This window comes from Durio zibethinus, chromosome 2 (genome assembly GCF_047325235.1).
Source record: "Durio zibethinus cultivar Kanyao isolate XHJ-2024 chromosome 2, ASM4732523v1, whole genome shotgun sequence".
NCBI classification, from domain to species: domain Eukaryota; kingdom Viridiplantae; phylum Streptophyta; class Magnoliopsida; order Malvales; family Malvaceae; genus Durio; species Durio zibethinus.
In genome coordinates this window covers 210,224-229,652 of record NC_143163.1, presented here as the reverse complement: position 1 = coordinate 229,652, position 19,429 = coordinate 210,224, and the positions used below count along the sequence as shown (strand labels likewise).

Sequence of the window (19,429 nt, the reverse complement as noted above, 5' to 3'; positions counted from 1 at the left end):
TAGAAAATGCAAGCCCATACGTCTTAAAAATTTTTAAAAATAAAAAAATAAGTGGACCCGTTAAATTTAAAAATTAAAAATTAAAAAAATATAGATCAAGGTGTACACCTTACACCAAAACAATAATAATAATAATAATAATAATAAAAAAGAGCTTGAGGCCTACATTTTTAAAAAATTTTATAAAAAAGTAGGTGAATCTCACCTAAAAAAATAAAATAAAAATCAAGAAATTTCCAGGTGATGAATCACACGTGGCAATCTTTGATTGAAATTTACGAAATTAATAAAATGGATGGATGAAAATATCGTAAAAAAAACACTAACATCCAACAATTGCTTGGGAAACTCTGAATATGTTGAAAATTAGGCCAAGCGCATGACTTCGGTTTTGAATTTGAGACTAGTATTCTTATTTTCCATTAGAATCAGACAGCAGGCCCTGTCATCTTGACGTGAACCCAATACAAATAACGACTAAGACAATGCAGACAACGGATGCCCATAAGCAATTGACTCTATCAGAGTAAATATGGCTGGGCTCGTATGCCTCACTTTTTTCTTTTTGGATATATTCGATTCAATGGCATGCTGGCAACCATGAATAGGCTAGGTAACAACGCGAACGAGACGGCACGTAATATAAGATTCCATAGCCTTACGTCACACGTTATTACTTTAACTGTCTAAAATATCTTTGACATTGGATCTCCTCCTTTAAGGCTGTATGGTAATGGACAAAATGGAGGCCTCACAATTAGTGACAGTCCAAAATATCAGTACCTAATCAGGTAAGTTGTGGTAACAATGGCAGAGTATGTAGGCAGAGCAATTTTGTCTCAATATTCATCAAGCCAACCACTGTGCCACCATGGCCGCATTTATCAATAACTAAATTTTAAGTTCATAAGACACATCACTACATCATAGTATCAGTAGTTTACACCAAAAATTGAAAAGCAATGAGTTACATAGGAGAACAAGGTGATGACGTCCAACAAAGAAGTTACTGGAGATGGAACAAAGATGATTTCTTACCAGAAGAATCATTCCAAACCTGGAGCACCTATCGATCAGCACTATCGCAAATAGGTTTCCGATTCAAGGACCGCCTTGTGAGCCGCTCTGATGATGCCAATGAGATAACAGAACTTCGAAAACAAAGTGAGAATGACATGAAACGTTGCCTCACCTGGTGGGATCTTACATGGTTTGGATTTGGGTCGGTCATTGGAGCAGGCATCTTTGTACTCACTGGCAAAGAAGCTCATTATCATGCTGGACCAGCCATTGTCTTGTCTTATGTTGCCTCAGGTATTTCAGCAATGCTTTCTGTATTCTGCTATACAGAGTTTGCAGTAGAGATCCCAGTGGCAGGCGGATCATTTGCTTATTTAAGAATTGAATTAGGAGATTTTGTGGCGTTCATCACAGCTGGAAACATACTTCTTGAAAGCATTGTTGGAAGTGCAGCAGTTGCCAGAGCATGGACTTCTTACTTCACCACTCTCTTAAACCGTCAACCTAACTCACTACGTATCCATACAAATCTCAGCAAAGGATATAATCTCTTGGACCCAATTTCAGTTGCAGTTTTGGCAATTTCTGCAATCATTGCAATGATCAGCACAAAGAAAACTTCACAATTCAATTGGATAGCAACTGCACTGAATACTGTGGTGATCTTGTTTGTGATAATTGCAGGGTTTGCTCATGCCAACACATCAAATTTGACGCCTTTTTTGCCGAAAGGAGCCAAAGGGATCTTCCAAGCAGCTGCTATTGTTTACTTTGCTTATGGGGGATTCGATAACATTGCCACCATGGCTGAAGAAACAAAAAACCCATCAAGAGACATACCATTAGGATTACTTGGATCGATGTCTATCATCTCTGTTATATATTGCTTGATGGCACTTTCCTTAAGTATGATGCAGAAATACACAGAGATAGATCCAAACGCCGCCTATTCTATGGCATTTCAGAGTGTAGGAATGAGATGGGCTAAGTACCTAGTAGCTGTTGGTGCCCTTAAGGGGATGACCACTGTCCTTCTGGCAGGGGCACTTGGGCAGGCACGATATACTACTCATATTGCACGAGCACACATGATTCCACCCTGGTTTGCACTTGTCCATCCAAAGACTCGAACACCAATAAATGCCACGCTTTTGATAGCTATTCCAAGTGGTCTCATTGCTTTCTTTTCAAGCTTGGATATCTTAGCAAGCTTGCTATCTGTGAGCACTCTATTCATATTCATGATGATGGCTGTAGCACTTCTTGTGAGGAGATACTATGTGAGGGAAGTCACACCCGGAATAACCTCCTGAAGCTTGTAATATTCTTGCTGATTATTATTGCTTCCTCAATGGGAACTTCAGCCTACTGGGGACTAAGGCCTAATGGATGGGTGGGATACATTGTAACAATTCCACTTTGGTTCCTGGGGACTATGGGAATATCAATACTTCTGCCCCAGCAGAGGACACCAAAAGTTTGGGGGGTCCCACTGGTTCCATGGTTTCCGTCATTGTCAATTGCAACAAATATCTTCCTGATGGGGTCTTTGGAACCTCAAGCTTTTATAAGGTTTGGAATCTGTACAGGGGTAATGCTGGTTTACTACATTTTCGTTGGTCTTCATGCAACTTATGATATGGCCCATCGACAACAAAAGCTAGAGGCCCTGAAGGTTAAGAATGAAGATGGAGGGAAAGCATAGGCTTAGTTTATCGTGTTCCACCATCCACCAGTCCTTTTGTCAAGTTGATTGTGTTCCACTATCTATCTCTAGTCCTCGTGCAGGATTTTTCAGCATGTTCAATGCCTCTTCAGCTATAAGCCCTCTGTTTTACAGTTAAGATAAAATCATTATTAATGTGATCCCCAAAAAGAATCTACTTGTATGATGCAATGATTCTATAAGATATATATAATATAATGGCCAAAAGATATATCATATATTCAGACAACAAAAATATAGTACTTAGCCTACAAGGCACTGGAATCATTTTCTGCATTCGGCCACGGAAACAATAATTTCATGCCGTCTTTTATTTAGTCAATCGGGGCTTCTGTTTATGCATTTGTGCTTTTCTTTTTTTTTTCTTTGGGGGGGGGAGGGGATGCAACAATGAATTTGAACTCACCTATGCAGTTAACCTACAAAGCAGATATAATTCAATGTTATAGTATTATAGCTGTTCGTTTCATTTGATTAATTATGAAGCACAGTATGTGCTTGAGGCACGTTGCAATGCCTAGCAGACAACTAAATGTAAAGTGCTTCAAGATTTACCTGATTTTAAAACTCCTTTGATGTGGCTTGGCTTGTGCACCTTGGGCAAAGCACAGCTGGAGCAACTGCCATACTATGCAGACATATGTCACCATACATGTTCGAGCTATGTCAAACCACAACAAGTGAATACTTGTACATACAGGCGCCATAACTTGTTTACCTTGCATTGTCAACCTCCTCCAACCTCCTTTTTCAGGTATTAAGCATTCTGATTGCCAACCACATTTTATGTTTGAATAGTATAGTCAAAGAAATTAAAAGGGGACTAGACACTCTCCTGTTCAAGATAAAAGAATATATGAAATGAATTTCAAAAGTGAGTTTCGAAGCATGGCAAGAAAGGACAGTTTGCAGAAAACAGATTGAATTGCATCTTGAATAATATTTTGTAGGTAAGGATAATTGTTCATAACTACAATTGGGAAAGGAACCGCGTGCTACTCAGGGATGAAGAAATCTTTAGTAACCACTAAAAGATATCCCAAGTCACACCAGAAAGAATTAATCGTCTAGGTTTCTCCAACACTTGTCAATGGCAGCTTGAATTTTTTTAGGTTTGCAGAGCTCTTGGACAACTCTTGCCCAAGTAGATGCCTTTGGAGGCAAAAATTTCTGTAGCATCACTTGTACAATTTTGCAAGCACCAAAAACTCTTTGCCTCTTAAATAACCGGATGACAAGCTCATCTAGAAACTTCCCCCCATCTTGAGGAGGGTCTAGCTTCTCTCTCAAAGTTCTCAAAAATATATTGCATGTTGCTATGTCAGGATCACAGGCCCGATCCAGCATGCTATTTAAGAGATCAATGGCATGGGAGATGCTGTTTTGGTTGCATAAAGCATTTAAAAGTATATTATAGGTGATCACATCTGGCTGAGATTCAGTCGCCTGACAAAGCATCTCATTAAAAAGTTTCAATGCTTCTTCTAATGAGCCAGCATTACAGAGGCCCTGAATCATTGAACTGTAAGCCACAGCATCAGGTTTACAACCTTTGTCTAACATGTGTCTCCACACCATCATAGCTTCGCTAAGATTCCCGTCCTCACAAAGGCCATGGATTAGTACACTGTAAAAAACCTTATTGTGAATACATTCATGTTCTTCCATGTCCTTCCATAGTTGAACTGCCTTATGGCAATTGCCCGTCTTGAAAAAACCCTTCATCAGGGAGCTATACGTATAAGCATTAGGGATGCAACCGTTGTCTATCATTTCAGATAGAATTTCCTCGGCTTCTTTTGGCTTTCCTTCTCGGCACAAACCATCTATAAGAGCACTGTAAACAACAGTGTTTGGTTTACATCCTTTTTCCATCATCTGCGTCCATAGTTTCATTGCATCCTCAGATTTCCGACCCTTGAACAGCCCACTAATAAGGGCTGAGTAAACATATTCATTCACTCCATACCCCCTTTCCTCCATAGATATGAATAACATAACTGCATCCTCAGCCCTCCCTTGCTTAACAAGCCCATTAATGATGGTTCCATATGTGATATCATTAGGAATACAATTACTGGATACCATGCGATCCAAAAGACTAACTGCCTTATCCAACTTCCCCTTTAGGCACAAACCATGAATGAGTGTGTTATAAGTGACTTGGTTAGGAAGACAACCTTTGAGAAACATATTGTCAACTAGCTTTGCTGCGCGAGCCAAGTCACCCTTCTTGCATAGCCCATTAATCAATACATTAAAGGCAACATGAGTAGGGAAGCAACCCTCAGTTTGCATCTCATCTAATAAGGAAACAGCCTCATCAATCCTATCCTCCTTGCACAATCCATCCATCAATGTACAGTAAGTATAGACATCGGGCGGACATTTCCTGAGAGGCATTTCTCTAAACACCTCAATTGCACAATCAACCCATCCCAACTTACATATGGACTTCAGAAGCAGATTAAAAGTGAGAACATTTGGAGAGATATTGGTATTCTTGGCATTAACAGAACGATTATAAAAGTCCAAGGCTCGATGATAAAAACCCTCTTGTATAATGACGTTGAGAACAGAATTAAAAGATTTAACAGTGGGTATGCAATGAAATTCATGAGGCATCCTATGGAACAAGTCCACAGCTTCATCGGGTAAATGGGCTCTCCCATAGGCCTTGAAGATGACTATAAAACACTTCTCAGTAAAGACTCGGTTTTGGAGCTTCATCCGACATAAAACATTGTGTAAAGAAGTAAAATCAGCGTTATGGGCATAATGGTGAATGAGGGAATAGAAAGTGGAATCGCCTAATCTAAAAGAACCGGATTGGGGAGCGGAGTTGAAAAGTTGATCGGAGAGAGGAAGGGGCTGGGGGGGTACTTGCCCTGACCCAGAGTAAACCTTACTTGGGAATGAAGAGAGGCCGCTACGACTGCACCTGCAGATCGTGTTGAAAACAGCGAACTTTGTCATTGCTGATTGTGGACTGAGCATTTCTAATCAAATGATGTTTGGCAATGGCATCCGCATGGTTTCAGAATTCAACAACCTTTTTCTGATTCTCCTCCTCTTCTCCTCTTCAAGTCTAAGTTTAATTTAACTTAACAAGCTTTGAACCCAGAGCCGATCAGGCCACAGACCATGGACCCTGTGTATTGGTCCTATTGGAGATGAACAAAGTCATACGACTTAAAAAAAAAACCATAAAACAAAGTAATAGCTGGCATTGGATTGGATTGTATTGTTTGGTTTGGAGCTTCCTTTCAAACAGCCCAAAACTAGTTCTACTTAAGCAAAGGCTACGTTTTGGCTGTACAAACTTTTTATTTATTTTATTTTATTTTTATTTTCTACATTTATTTCAAATTGATAGATTTTTATAATTTTTTCAATCTAATCGCCTGTCCAAATGGACGCTAAGTCTTTCCTTGCAAATCAAGTTCTGCCCAAAGTAAATCCGCCATAATTTATTTACACATCATTGCTGGACAGGAGACACAAGGATAGAGCTGAAATTAAGTTCTGAATTTGCATCTTTTACCTTCCCCTGCTGTTTTCAGTTAGGTCACAAAACCTTATCTGGCCTGACTTTCATAAAACTTTCATTGATTGATTGCAGCTACCTACTAAGTGCACAATCGTCTGTTTTAACTCTCGGGTCAGGTTAAAAAGGGTGATCTCAAATAACAATCTTGCACTTGACAAGTTGACATCACCATCTTTGAGGAGAGGTTTGGCTACTCTACTACACCCAAATCCTCTGTTTTCCCATCATCAATATCCCTTATCAGTGCACTTGATGTCCACGTGAGTTACAAAGTAGACGACTCTCCACCCATGCCGGGCGTTTGCAAACCCAATCAATGCACTTAAAGTCTTATTCTTTGAATTGAAACAGAATCAAACCAACTTCATTAAATATCGAACTAGCCTGCTGCCCGCTGGGTTTCCCAAGATAATTCATAATCCATTTGGAAGCCTTGTCATCACACTCGGAGCCAGATCACTGGAATGCCATCTGCTTTTCTGGTGGTTTACTGAGTGGAAACTTGAGCAAATCCATTCCCTTAGCTTTTATTACTGTATAAATGAACGTGAGTAATGGTCATGAGAGAAAATTAAGGGAAAAAGAGAAACGTGATGTAAGAGATGGGACCTAAAAAGAGTAAATCCATCATTTCAGGGATGTAAGATGTTCTTGGGAGTTTATAGATGAAAATTTTCCCAAAAGCACTTTCCTTCAAGAGGAAGATTTCTCGAGGCAGTATATGCTATCTAGAAAAATCCTCTTTAATCTTATTTTCTCCATTCTTTCATTTGTTGTATGACTGAGCAGTAGCATGTATCACTTCCGCATATTAAGGTTCTCTTAGGTTTGTATATGTGGAAAAAATGGTTTAAGGAAAAAGCTGTGAGTTTTAACCAATGAAATAAGAGGTAAGAACTCATACAACTGTCAATGCCTTTTTCAGGCCAAAAAAGAAAAAAAAAAGTACTGTCAATGCCTTTCAATTAAGAATCCGCATCGGTATTTGTTTCTATTAGTGCAATTATTTTGGAGGCTTTTTCAGGGGCTCTTCTAATCACAACTGTATAGTACAGAGAGGGACGCTTTACAAGCGCTTAGTGGGTGACCAATTTGAATATTTCTTGGAAGAATATTGATCTCATTCTAAGCTGTTAGAATTTGGGGATTACTTTTTGCCTTTTCTGGTTGAACAAAACGAATGTATAATCTTAATTCAGACCAGAACTAACATAAACACCAATTGGTGGAACTGGTTGAAAGAAGAACAATTGTTTGCTAGGGGCCAATTGGCTCTTAATCATATTCTACTTGGTGAAAATCCTTTTGACAATCAATATTAGTTCTTTCCCAACTATTTACTGTAACAGACCAATTACTTAGGAAGATCAGATGAATGAAACTATACTTGTATATATCCAGTTAATCAGTTTAAGCTTTCTATATCTACTGCTTCTTTATTCAAGTATGAAGTATGAAGATAAGAAGAGAGACAGATCAGACAGAACGCAAGAAGAAACTGAAAAAATAAAAAGGGTATCCTTATCTTTTGGATACATTGACATGATATTTTCTGCATCTCATAAAACTTTCCAAATACTCATCATTCTCTTTTTCATGCAACCTTACTGGCTTTTTACATCAGCTATTGAAGAAAAGGGTCTAAGATCCTACATATCCTATCAAGTCCAAAACTCATTTAAAACAATAGACATAGATGTCCAACGCCTGGAAGAGATGAACTTGTCTATCAACAATTTCTGGTGCAATATGCACCTGCATATAATGTAAAAATTAGAGTGATTTCAACTCTCTCCCTTTACTTTAGAATTAAAACCTAAATGCATGACAAAAGGTATGTCATGTCAGAATCACATACCTGGTACTAGCTAGTGTGTCCAATTTCCGATATGGTGTGATCCAACAAATCCAACACCTTGTTGAGACCTCCAACAAATCCAATACAAGGCAGAAGCTCCTCAAATGCCTTTGCCTCCTTAACCCTTGCCTCTCTCAACAAACTCCTAACTACCTTTTTTCTGAGACCTTCCCCTGGCAACAGATGGACCCTCAACATATCCCTCAAAACCCTCAAGCCCTCAAGAAGCGAGCCACTAGCACACAACCCACCAACTAAAATCCCATAGGCAGTCTTGTCTACCATACAATTACAAGGAAAGCCAGGCCTCAGCATCCAGCTGTATACTTTGAAAGCATCTTTAGGCCTATCTCTTTTGAGATATGAAGCAATGAGCATTGTGGAGATGGGCGTTAGATGTGGGTAAGGGTGAGGTTGTGGGATGCGAGTGAGGCGGGTGAGGAGTGACATGGATAGTTTCATGTCAGGCCGGAGAGTGAGGGAGTGGATGAGAATGGAAAGCGAGAGGGATTTCGGATTAGGGGGAGAGATAGTGAGGAGGGCCATGGTGGTTAGGTGGACTGCGGTTGTTAGGTGGTTAGAGAGGCAGAGACGTGGAATTAGGAGGTTGATTTTGCAGACTTCTTCCAGGGTAAGTGTCGGAAACTTTTTGGGTTTTGTGTTTAGATAAGTATCACTTAGATTTGGTATAGCAGAAAAGGAAGATGAAAAAATGTGTTGCTTAGATGGTTGGGGTTTTGAAGCTGTTGAGATGAGGAAGAGGAACTCAAATTGTCGCAATTTCAAAGTCTTCATATTTCTTCACTACTGATTTCTTGTTCTCAGCCGCGCCATCAACACTCCCATCCCATCTTTCTTTTCTTCTCATACCTTTTCTCACTCTCTCTGTGATTTGATTATTTGGTCTTTCAAATACATATCTTTGGCCCAAAGGCTACAAAAAGCCCGGACAAAACTTAGATGATTTAATAAAAAAAATCCAAAATTGATAGAGCTCAACTCATTAAAAAAAATAATTAAAATTATTATTTAAAATTTAAAATTTATCAATATAATAATTTTATTTACATTTTTATTAAAAATATTTATCTAAAATATTTATTAATTTTTTTAATTTTAATCTATATAACATTTTGATTTTTTGATTTTAATTTTTTAATTATTTCTAAGGGTGAATTTCACAAACTTCCTTTAAAAAAAATAGTTAAAAATTTTTTTAAAAAAATACTTAACTATAATTAGAAAATCATTGTTCTCAAGCCTTTAGTCTAGTGATTAAAGACGTGTGAGGAAACATCAAGGGCTTGATTTTCTAGTCAGGCCTTTTCTCTCCCTCTTATATTTATATTAGAGCTTTGTCTTGATGTAACAAAAAAAAAAAAAAAAGATCATTCAAATTTTTATTTTTTATTGAAATCTATCAAAACCTTTTAATATTTATTTATATGCAATTAAACCCTTATTTAGATAAAAAAAATAAAATTATTAATTTTTTTATCAATTAAAATTATTAATTTTTTATGTGATATTAATAAAATAAATAATTTTTTATTGAAATATATCAAAACCTTTTAATATTTATTTGTATTCAATTAAACCCTTATTTAGAATAAAAAATTAAAATTATTAATTTTTTATCAATTAAAATAAAATTTTATGTGATATTAATAAAATAAATAAAAATTTATCATGTGATGTTATTAATATATATATAAATTAAATAAAATATATTTTCTTCTTTATTTTTCATGTCTCTTTGTCTAATATCATTTTAAGAATTCAATTAATTAGAGTTTGAAGATTGATTAATTAAATTTTATCATGTAATTAAATTTCTTTTATTTAATAGTTTAATTGAATCAAAACAAAAGATTAAATGCTTGATTAATTGTAATAAAATATTAAAAACTTAAATAATTATTAAATTATAATTAAAAAGTAATTTTACCTTTAACTGTAATTTTTCTGTTCGCAGAAGAGAAGAAATCGTTTTTATAGCTCGGCTGGTCAAGGCACCCGGGAGAACTTGAGTTCGTTTCTCAAGGAAAGCAAGGAGATTAAATTGTTCCCTCCGAACCACCAAGGTCTACTTAGCATTGGATGTGGTAAACTGGTAACCATATTTGAAACAATGCGTTTGCACTCCTCCACAGGATCACAGGACAGGAAGAAGAAGATACAAAACACACTTTTTTTTTTTTTTTTGGTACTAAGAGGTCAAGACCTAAAAGAAATTAAGAAAAGAAAATATGCAAGTGTTGAGGATCAAACCTCACTCTTGCAAGAATCCATATTTGGGTGAATCATTTAAGCTAAGCCTTGAGTTCAGATACAAAACAAACTTAGTTTAGTTGCTGAGCACTCTTGATGCTTGCATAGGAGCAAGGTCTAACCGAATGAAACTGATTAAATTACAATAAAATACACAACTTCAGTTTACCTTAAAATCTGCTTACACGCTACAACAAGAGTTGGTAATGTTCGGAAATGAAGGAATTAATTAATTAATTTTACAACAACCCTTTTCTCTTATTCTTTTACTTTTCTTACTTCTATAGAATGTAGATCATGATTCATGAGTCCTCACATGACATTCAACCTATGTTTACATCTCAACTATTTTATCCACAAACAACAACTACAAAGACGAAAAAAAAAAAAAAAAGATTTTGTTCTGTTCTCACTTATCTGTAAAGAAAATTTTCTGTATAAAGATAACTCATGGTGGCTGTGCCAGTATAGCAGTAAAGGAAGTGCCTTTTTTGTCATCCGCATAAGAGCTGTACAAATATGAATCACTCAAATTTCAGGGCCAACATAAAGCACAATGCATATTACTGATTGCTTGTAACCTCCTCCATCTGCAAATAATGCAGGTGTTCACAGCGATAGCAACAAAACAAGCTGAGTAACAGATAGCAAGCAAGGTTTAGTTACCTTTATTTATGCTGTTGAACTTTGTCGCAAAGGTTGCGCCTCACTAGGAACTTCATTGTTATTATGGTGATTGTCAAGCGGCATGTATTGTGACATGATAGCCATGATTTCTGAGTCCATGTAAGACTGCAGGTAGAAATCAATATGTTACCAATCAAAGATACAAATAAACCAACATACAAATTAATAAACCATAGTAGTTTAGACATACCCGGAGCCTATATTTGTAGAATATATACCCAGCTAACCCTGCACCTGCCACAGCTGCCAAGACCAAGAAGGTGAGGAACCACCCAAAGCGTGATCCATTTCTCTCTGTAAGGAGGATGAACAAAGATCAGAATATGTCTTTTTACAACCATTCTATTGGGCCTTCAATCACTCTTTCACTAATATGCTTCAGAGAATAAAATTATTGCACTTTTATCTATGTTTTATCTTTAATTCAATTAAGCCTATGCACTTAGCATATCTTCCTCAATATGACTGCAAAATTCTATATCAAAGGTAATGAGATGGTTTTTGGCCAACGAAAACCTCAACCCTAGTTTCAAACTTTCCATAGTTGTGAGTTTTGATATAATGCAGAAAATAACTGCTAGTACATTTAAGTGGTATTAATCTACTAAGGTCAATGAATGCCATAGGAATTCACTGCCAAACCAAGCCATAACTTGAATTCATGGTCTTACCTATGCAAGCATCATGCTCCTTTATGTACAGAAGATCACCTTTACACTTGCACTCATATGCACCCCAAGTGTTTTTACAGGAGCAACCATCACACCGGCAAGCACTCTCTTCCTTGCATTCATTGATATCTGAAGCAAAAACAACAGATGGGAATGAAGAAATTCCAATGTAATGGAAAAAGACATGAGGGGTTAAGAACAAAGTTAAAATGATCTTTAAGCTGTAAAACTGGAGGAATAGAGCACCTTCACATTTATGACCATCCCCTCGGAAGCCTTGTGGACACTGACAACCTCTTAATTGGGTTTCCTGCTTATGCAAAGGAGTGATTTTGGTCAAAAAAAAAAATGAAATTTACAGAATAGTAGAAAATCATAGGAGAAGGCACAATATAAAGAATAAATCACTGAACTGAGCAGGCTGAGAAAGTTAATCCATTTCTTGCTTCAGACCAACAACCTCCATTGTTAATTGTACATCTCGCAGATCCAAAAGCTGTAAGTAGATGAGAAAAATTAAATAGCCATTGGATGGGCAAGATATCAACTCCCACTGGGTAGAAGTTCAAATTTCATCCAAATGCAATACACTCCCTCCTACAAACTCCCACCTTGCAGCCGATGGGGAAAACAATGAAGAAATAAACAGAAAGGATGGCCATTAACATAAATTTGCAATGTCACCTTATTAATGGTGTGGCTAACGTAACTGGGACATATCCATGTTGTTCAATGTTAGGGCCTCATACCATAAAAGCTAAAGGAGATTATTATATGACTGGATGGGGAAACTAAGTGATAAGGAAAGATCACATTGAACCTGCAGGGGCTTAGCCCAAATGGCTCACCCACCTTCCTTAGGAGGTAGATTCCAGAAAGGCTGGGATTCGATCTCTAGCAATTTCAAATTCCCATTCCCCAATTTTCTTTAGGCCTTGACTTGCTATGTACCAAAAAAAAAAAAAAAAGAGATCATATTGCCTTCAAAGTAAATTTCCAGTCACATTGCCAGTAACCTGAATCATTCATGCTTTCAGAAGTATCTGTAGGTAATCATGTGATTGAGGTAGCAACCACATTGGATTTTCGCATTCAACATTTGAAGGACTCAATCACTTCAAAAGGTTAACTAAAGAATTTGAAAAGCCAAAAGCGTGATACATAAATGTATTGCTATTATGTTAGCAGAATTCAGAACATTTGAGGCATCATATTGTCCAACCACAGGAGAAGCATCATCATCTATAATTGTCCAAATTTCATTAAGCAAAAATCTCATTTAACAGAAGGGAAAAGCTGCACCTTCACAAGAAATGTAACCATCTCCTCTATATTGCACGCCCTTCACAGTGGGGCACTCACATACTCTTCCCCTGAATGTGTCCTAAACAAATTCAACAACCCCTTTTTTAGTAAAATTAGCCCTTTTGTGGAGCTACAGTGTCACTGTTCAATTGCAACATTACACTGTAAACTTTCTATATTTTACCTTGCATGCAGTTATGTTAGCTCGTTTATCATGCCAACAACCACCATTTCTTTCAAGGCACTCATTAGTTTCAAGATCTGTCAAAGTAAGATGAAGCCAATATCAAATAAGAGATGCAAAAAACCTTTCCTGAATGTAAAGGTACTGCATCTAGTTTAGACTGTAAACAGGCCCAATCTACCTGCACTTAAACAAACTGAAGGTTCTGTGGTCTCCTTAAATCCAGCACAGATGGCCTTAAGCACAGCAGTTCTCTCCAATTTTCCTTCATAGAAAGTAAACTAAGAACTTCAGCATCATTTAAGTGATTCAACAGAAATTAACTCTGAAAGCATTTTTAGGAAATTGCTAGATGAAATTGGATTCCTTTGAATTTTTTTAAATTCTTTGAGTGATTGATGAGGGCAAGGATAAAGCTAGTAGCAAGATGGGGGAAAGAAGCATCCATGGAATAAGTAAGTAAATGTAAAGTAAAAAATTTAGGCAACAAGTAATGCAAACCAAGCATCCATGTTGCCTTTTAATGTTTTTCAGCCGCTCCTTTTACATGATGCTGGTGTTTCAGACATGATTAACTTGAAGATATAGAAAGAGACGAAAGAAAAGAAAGAGGAAATGGATGTCAAAAAGTTTTCCATTTTAGCCTGGTTAGGCAAACTGAAACAGGCTAACATTTTAGCATTAGCATAAACACTTAGTAGAACTGTAACTTAGATAAGGAATTAAGATCAAATATTGCACATGCAAAAGAAGTAAAGTAACATGAGAAAATCCAAAGAGCTGCTTGGAATTTTGCAATCTAATCTCCAACATGGTATGTAACGAACCTCGATATTGAACATTATTGATAACCAATGTTGGCAAAATGGTAACATCACCACGAGAACCTTGGCCAACCTAAGTTCCGCACATTGTGGCAAGATAAGAAAGTTAACATTTGCTTCCTTTTGAGATCATTAACTTAAAATATTAACTGTGTTATTTAATATGGACAAGAAAAAAGCATATGACCTGAAGTTCTTGCTCGGTTTTCAGGACTTCATTCTCGACATCAGCTTCAGGATCACCCATGCACTTTTTGATTTTCTCAATAGGCAAATCTGGTTAAGCATATGAAGCCAATCAAGCAAGAATGAAAGAAGATATGATAAGCAAAAATCCCACCAAAAAGGGCACTTACCAAGTGAGCTCATGACATCCTCGGCACATTCTTTGCTATATCTCTTCTCCTTCATTGAGCACCTGATATGGAAATCTGTCACGTAGTCCCACCAAACCCAAGACCTCTTGCTCTCATTGGCAACTCTGTGCACACAGAGCTGTCTCAAGTTCTCAAACACCACATCCTTTCCTTGATATCCCTGTGCAAAATCTTGTTCTGGATCAGGAGCACAATATCTTCCATGGTTTATACACTGAGACTTGCACTGACTGCTAAAAACAAAAGCCTGAGGACAATACCAAGTTATGTAATGTGGTGTGAACAAAGTGTAACCCCCTTTTTCAAGTATTTGTGCGTGGCCCTTGAAATTCTTTACAAAATTCATCTGCTCATCACAACGAACCCCGCACTCGTCATTGCTATTCGTCCAAAGCTCATATTCAACTCTTTGGTCAGGATGGGGCATTGACTCCCTCCAGTCTAATTTTACCACTACATCTTCACCCTTCTTGAGGGCCTCCTTCAGGCTGTCACCAAATGACTTCTCTATCAAAACTGACGGAATTCCTATTTTCTCCACAAACTCATTGGCATCAGTGCTTTCCTCAGGAGAATCCATAGTTATTAGAGGTTCATCTATGCTATCAGCCACCAATACTGCAGCGGCTCCAGCCTGTTGGCCATGCCATACCTTCAGGGCAAAGTAACACTCTACAGGTGCAAGACAAGAAATCAAGAATGATTCGGTGATGAGAATGATATAGAAGGCTCTATTTGTAAATTAGAAAAGAAAAAAAAAATCAATAAAGGAGAAGCAAAATGAAACCCATACCCATTAATAAAATTTCTTACTCTGATGCATATGCACATACTATTCATCAAGGGCAAATTTATTTATTTATTTTTTAAAAAGACTCAAAGCCGTTTAAAACATACAACCAGCTGCACCTAACTGTTCTAGGAAACGTTTCATTATTTCATATGCAATCAATTATGGAAACATTTGCGTAGCCAGTAAGAGTTAGGAAAAGAAAGAGTCCCATAAAGAATTACATTAGAAAATATTTGTAAGGCCAAGCAATAGTATAATAGCAATGGTAAGAGTAAGAGGCCCCTTACGAACCAAATTCTTATGAAAACGAGTCAAATTAGACGAATTTAGCATAAAAAAGATATCACCAAAAAATTAAAAGGAAAAAAAAAAAAACAGGAGTTATGACTATATTGCTGAAGAGAAATGAATGGAGAAATACCTCCACGATCAAGAAGGAGAACAGAGGGGCGAGGAAATTTGGACTTGAAGGGCACACCATCAAAAGGTTCACAGCCATTAGCCCCTTTGTCTGGATAAACCACTGAGCCTATAATGAACCCTCCGTAGTCTGGTGTTCCAAAGTTACCTATCGCACCATCATGCTTTGCTCGCAGATTCAATGGAGACAGCACTCGGATTCTATTTTTCTCTACCACAAACCTTGCAGAGACTCCGGTCAATAGAAGGGTGGAAGCAAAAAACATAGCAATGAGTTTGTTGAAATATCGAAGCATGCATATGCATGCCATCGTCCTAAGAACTTGTGCTTGTGCTTGTTTCTTCTGTTTGTTTCTTCAGATACAGAGACGAAAAGAAATGAAAAAGATATATAGTTAAATAAGATGTGTTCTTAGCATGAAGGGATAGTGAGTGGCGAGAGATGAGAAGAGAGAAAGTCGCTGTGAAACATACTAGTAGCTTTATTTTTTATTAAATAGGTATAGATATATGGTATTTTAGCTATAGGATTAGGGAAGGGAAGGAGAGTCTAGGTTTTTTTTTCCCCTGATGGGTGGCTGCCTGGGTTGATGGCTTAACTAAACTTTCTCAGTCTAACTGTGACGTAAAAGAAACGACAGAGCAAGAGAGAGGAAGAGAGGATGTAATTGGAAGGAAGGTGGTGGACAAAGTCAGCAGAACTACCATATTTTCATTGCTACTGCTACATTTCAACTAATGATATCACATTTAAAAAAAAAAAAAAGTTTATGCTTCCCTCTTTCTGATGTAATATATTGTACTGTCATTGTTAGGATTTTTTATGGGATTACTTCATTGTTAAGGGAAAAGGACCTTTTTATTTTTTATTTTAATTAAATTAAGCATTTTTTTATATAAAAAAAATGAGATAGAGAGTTGTTAACTGGAGCAAGACTTGCATTATTAGCTTACTTTGGTTTTTTTATGTCCAGAGAATTTCGCTCGCTCCTTTTGCTTGTGTTTGGTTTGATTTATCAAAAACAAGCCAATTTTTATCATTAAGGACAAAAGTCCTTTGTTGCTGTCGGGAGCATGCATGCATACGTATATACATACATATAAATTCTAATTAATTAACATCATTATTTATTGGAAAAATAACAACTACTAATAAACAAACAAATGCGGGATGGTTGGGAAGATAACTGTTGACTTTGATCATGAATTCATTATTCATGAAACGCAAGAGAAACTTCAATGGTAGCATATCAAATACTCATGGATATGCTTTTATTATCAGCAAGTCTTTGTCCTTAGATGGAGTCAATGTGGAAGAAATAGCCTTGCTCGCGTTGCAAGGCGGGTCAGTTGTAGTACTCAAAAGTTTCAAACACTTTAACCGGATGGGTTAAAAGCATTACTTTACAATAAAACCAGCTTATGCATGTGTCACGAATCCCGAGGGTAAACAGGAGATTTTAGTCTCATTATAAATCATGAGTTATACTTCAATTAATAGCATGTCTTTTGGATTGGAAATATAAATTCCTAATAAATAAGATAAAAGTATATTTAATTTTTTATTAACATGGAGCTCTTATAAAAGATACCCATATTAAGATATGTTCGAACAAAAGTGAATCTTTCTCTTTGTGGCTGAAAATGTTAGTGCAACGAAAATATTACACAATTGAATTAAAAAAATGTCATAAAATTCTATATCGATAAAAAGAGAGTGGTCTTGAGTTTATAAATTCCTTCACCTAATAAACATGATTTTTGAGTTGAAAATATAAACACATGACACATGCATTACATCCAGCTATATTTATTAGGATTTTGCTAACTGGTTTTTTATTGGAAAAATTTTTTTAAAGTATTTTTTTAATGCATGTGAATAAATTTTCACAACAATATATGATCAATTATTACATTCAATACAAATATATTACTATAAATAATATATTAATTAACTTCAAAATTGTTTAAAGATCTTCCTTAGCAAAATTGTTTTTTCGTTTTAATTCTATTTTAATAAAAAATATATCAAGTCCTCTTTTATTACGTGAGGAAAAATTATGAAAAATAAAATCTTGGTGTGATGACAAATGATACGATAAAGGTTGACTTGGTGCATGTTTGAAGTAGATTAAATCCCCTTTCTCCTATATTTAAAATGTCTTTTTCTTCTAAATTAAAGTTCTTATATGAAGTAAATTACATCAAAAAAAAAAAAAACCTAATAAACAGTTCTTTCTTTTGTAAATCTTTATATAGCTTTCTCAAATTCTTTCACTTCTCTTACTAAATCTCTAAAAACACTTTTAAAACCAAAATACCAAGTTTCAAAAGAGTATGTTCAAGCCACAAACTTTGATTAATGTATTCTTCTAGCAGGAACTCAAAAGCACTTTGTTACTCTTCAGATCCCAAAAGAATTTTTTCAACAGCGGTCAGAACAAGGATACATTCACATTCACTTTGCTACTATCAGAGTAGCTTTGACCTTTCATGTCAGAAATGATATTTTTGTCTATACCAGAATGGCCTTGTTAGATACAAGATTCAAAGAATACAAACATGCAGTACTTTGCATAGTTAGGATGACGCTCAATGCAGAAACTATCTTCTTCACATTCTTTCTAAATTATAATATGTCTCTTCATGATCTAACATTGTTCAATATTTTAAAAGTTCAAGTACAGATTATAAGCACAGAGATGAAAAGACTCCAGGCAACCCTTCACTACCAGATGGCATATAAAATTCAAGATCATGCTATTAACTTACCTCTTCCTTACTCCAATGATGCTGCCTTTGTAAAAAAAAAAATAGTAGATAAAAATCTTAGACATGTTTATATTCCAAAGCAAATCTCAAATGAAGAACTTGTTACATTTCTCCCAAAGTCATGGATGACAAGTTATCAAAAGATTTGGAAGAAAGATGAACCCATTCAACACTTTGATACCGTTTCAACATAAAGAAATATGGGTTCTCCAAACATAAAGTCAAGATCGATTTTGTCAAGTGGCCTCTATGGGTACCTTAGATAAGAGTTTTAGATAAGCCTCTCAACTTATCAATTGCATAAATGGCTAACCTGCCTTGTCATGTTAGGGTAAGAGCCAATGCTTTACCATAGATCATACTGTGAGAACCTCTAATCATGATTCTGATAGTTTATAGCCTTCTTGTTAAACTAGCTCTGACACCATTTCTATACAGTGATAGGTAATATGTGTTAAGATTCTGGTAACTAATGGCTTCAATTTCGGGCTCTCCGGATAGTAGAGTCATGGCATCAATATTATCTGATACTATTTCAATAGTGTGTGGATCAGTTACCCTATTAAGATAATACCAAACATAAGCAGTCCACAGATTAGACATATAATCGGGGTATTCTAGTCGATGTTCAAGATTTTAGTGTCCTTTTGGCTTAACATCGAACTGGTGGTCTGATTTTATAGAGATATATTTTTCACTACAGTAGCTTCTTTCAGTAAAATCTTGGTATAGTAACTTTTCTGTGGCTAAGAGAGTGGATCAATGATCTGTTTGATAATTTTACAAAAAATTTTTATGTAAAAGATCCATAATACTATGACAATTACAGAGCATACTCAACTTGTATCACTGCAAACTATGAAATAGATAAAAAAATACAAATCTAAAACTTTATCTATGAAATAAGGTGAAAGAAATTACCAAAAGAAAAAAGAGTTTTTTAGCCAAATATATTTTATAAAGAAGGATTT

General features: G+C 36.0%; 4 protein-coding genes across 5 annotated transcripts; 1 reads left to right on the top strand and 3 right to left on the bottom strand.

Moving 5' to 3' along the window:
- Positions 1 to 832: 832 nt before the first annotated feature.
- On the bottom strand, positions 833 to 8,949 carry LOC111308502 (uncharacterized). The gene is given in 4 exon segments (XM_089743508.1): positions 833 to 2,849; positions 3,302 to 3,581; positions 8,155 to 8,191; positions 8,194 to 8,949. Coding segments are annotated over 2 exon segments (783 nt in total). The 3' UTR covers positions 833 to 2,849; positions 3,302 to 3,581; positions 8,155 to 8,164.
- CAT5 (cationic amino acid transporter 5) lies at positions 963 to 3,084 on the top strand. The gene is given in 2 exon segments (XM_022906838.2): positions 963 to 2,313; positions 2,316 to 3,084. Coding segments are annotated over 2 exon segments (1,761 nt in total). The 3' UTR covers positions 2,726 to 3,084.
- Positions 3,652 to 8,294, bottom strand: EMB1025 (Pentatricopeptide repeat (PPR) superfamily protein). The gene is made up of 2 exons (XM_022906836.2): positions 8,155 to 8,294; positions 3,652 to 6,829 (listed from the first exon to the last, which is right to left on the bottom strand). Exon 2 carries the CDS (start codon positions 5,741 to 5,743, stop codon positions 3,806 to 3,808), a length of 1,938 nt encoding a protein of 645 aa, XP_022762571.2. The 5' UTR covers positions 5,744 to 6,829; positions 8,155 to 8,294; the 3' UTR covers positions 3,652 to 3,805.
- Positions 8,950 to 10,543: 1,594 nt separating the features above from the next.
- Positions 10,544 to 16,429, bottom strand: LOC111308500 (vacuolar-sorting receptor 6-like). Of its 2 annotated transcripts, none has more exons than XM_022906834.2 (13): positions 15,688 to 16,429; positions 14,453 to 15,145; positions 14,284 to 14,372; positions 14,100 to 14,169; positions 13,454 to 13,537; positions 13,273 to 13,349; positions 13,086 to 13,167; positions 12,197 to 12,279; positions 12,030 to 12,093; positions 11,784 to 11,912; positions 11,303 to 11,406; positions 11,092 to 11,217; positions 10,544 to 10,934 (listed from the first exon to the last, which is right to left on the bottom strand). In XM_022906834.2, the coding sequence occupies exons 1-12, from the start codon at positions 15,995 to 15,997 to the stop codon at positions 11,098 to 11,100; spliced, it is 1,905 nt and encodes a 634-aa protein (XP_022762569.1). In that variant the 5' UTR covers positions 15,998 to 16,429; the 3' UTR covers positions 10,544 to 10,934; positions 11,092 to 11,097. The 2 variants fall into 2 exon arrangements, with proteins under 2 accessions (XP_022762569.1, XP_022762568.1); XM_022906833.2 differs by having other exon boundaries at positions 10,544 to 11,015; positions 15,688 to 16,409.
- Positions 16,430 to 19,429: the final 3,000 nt, after the last annotated feature.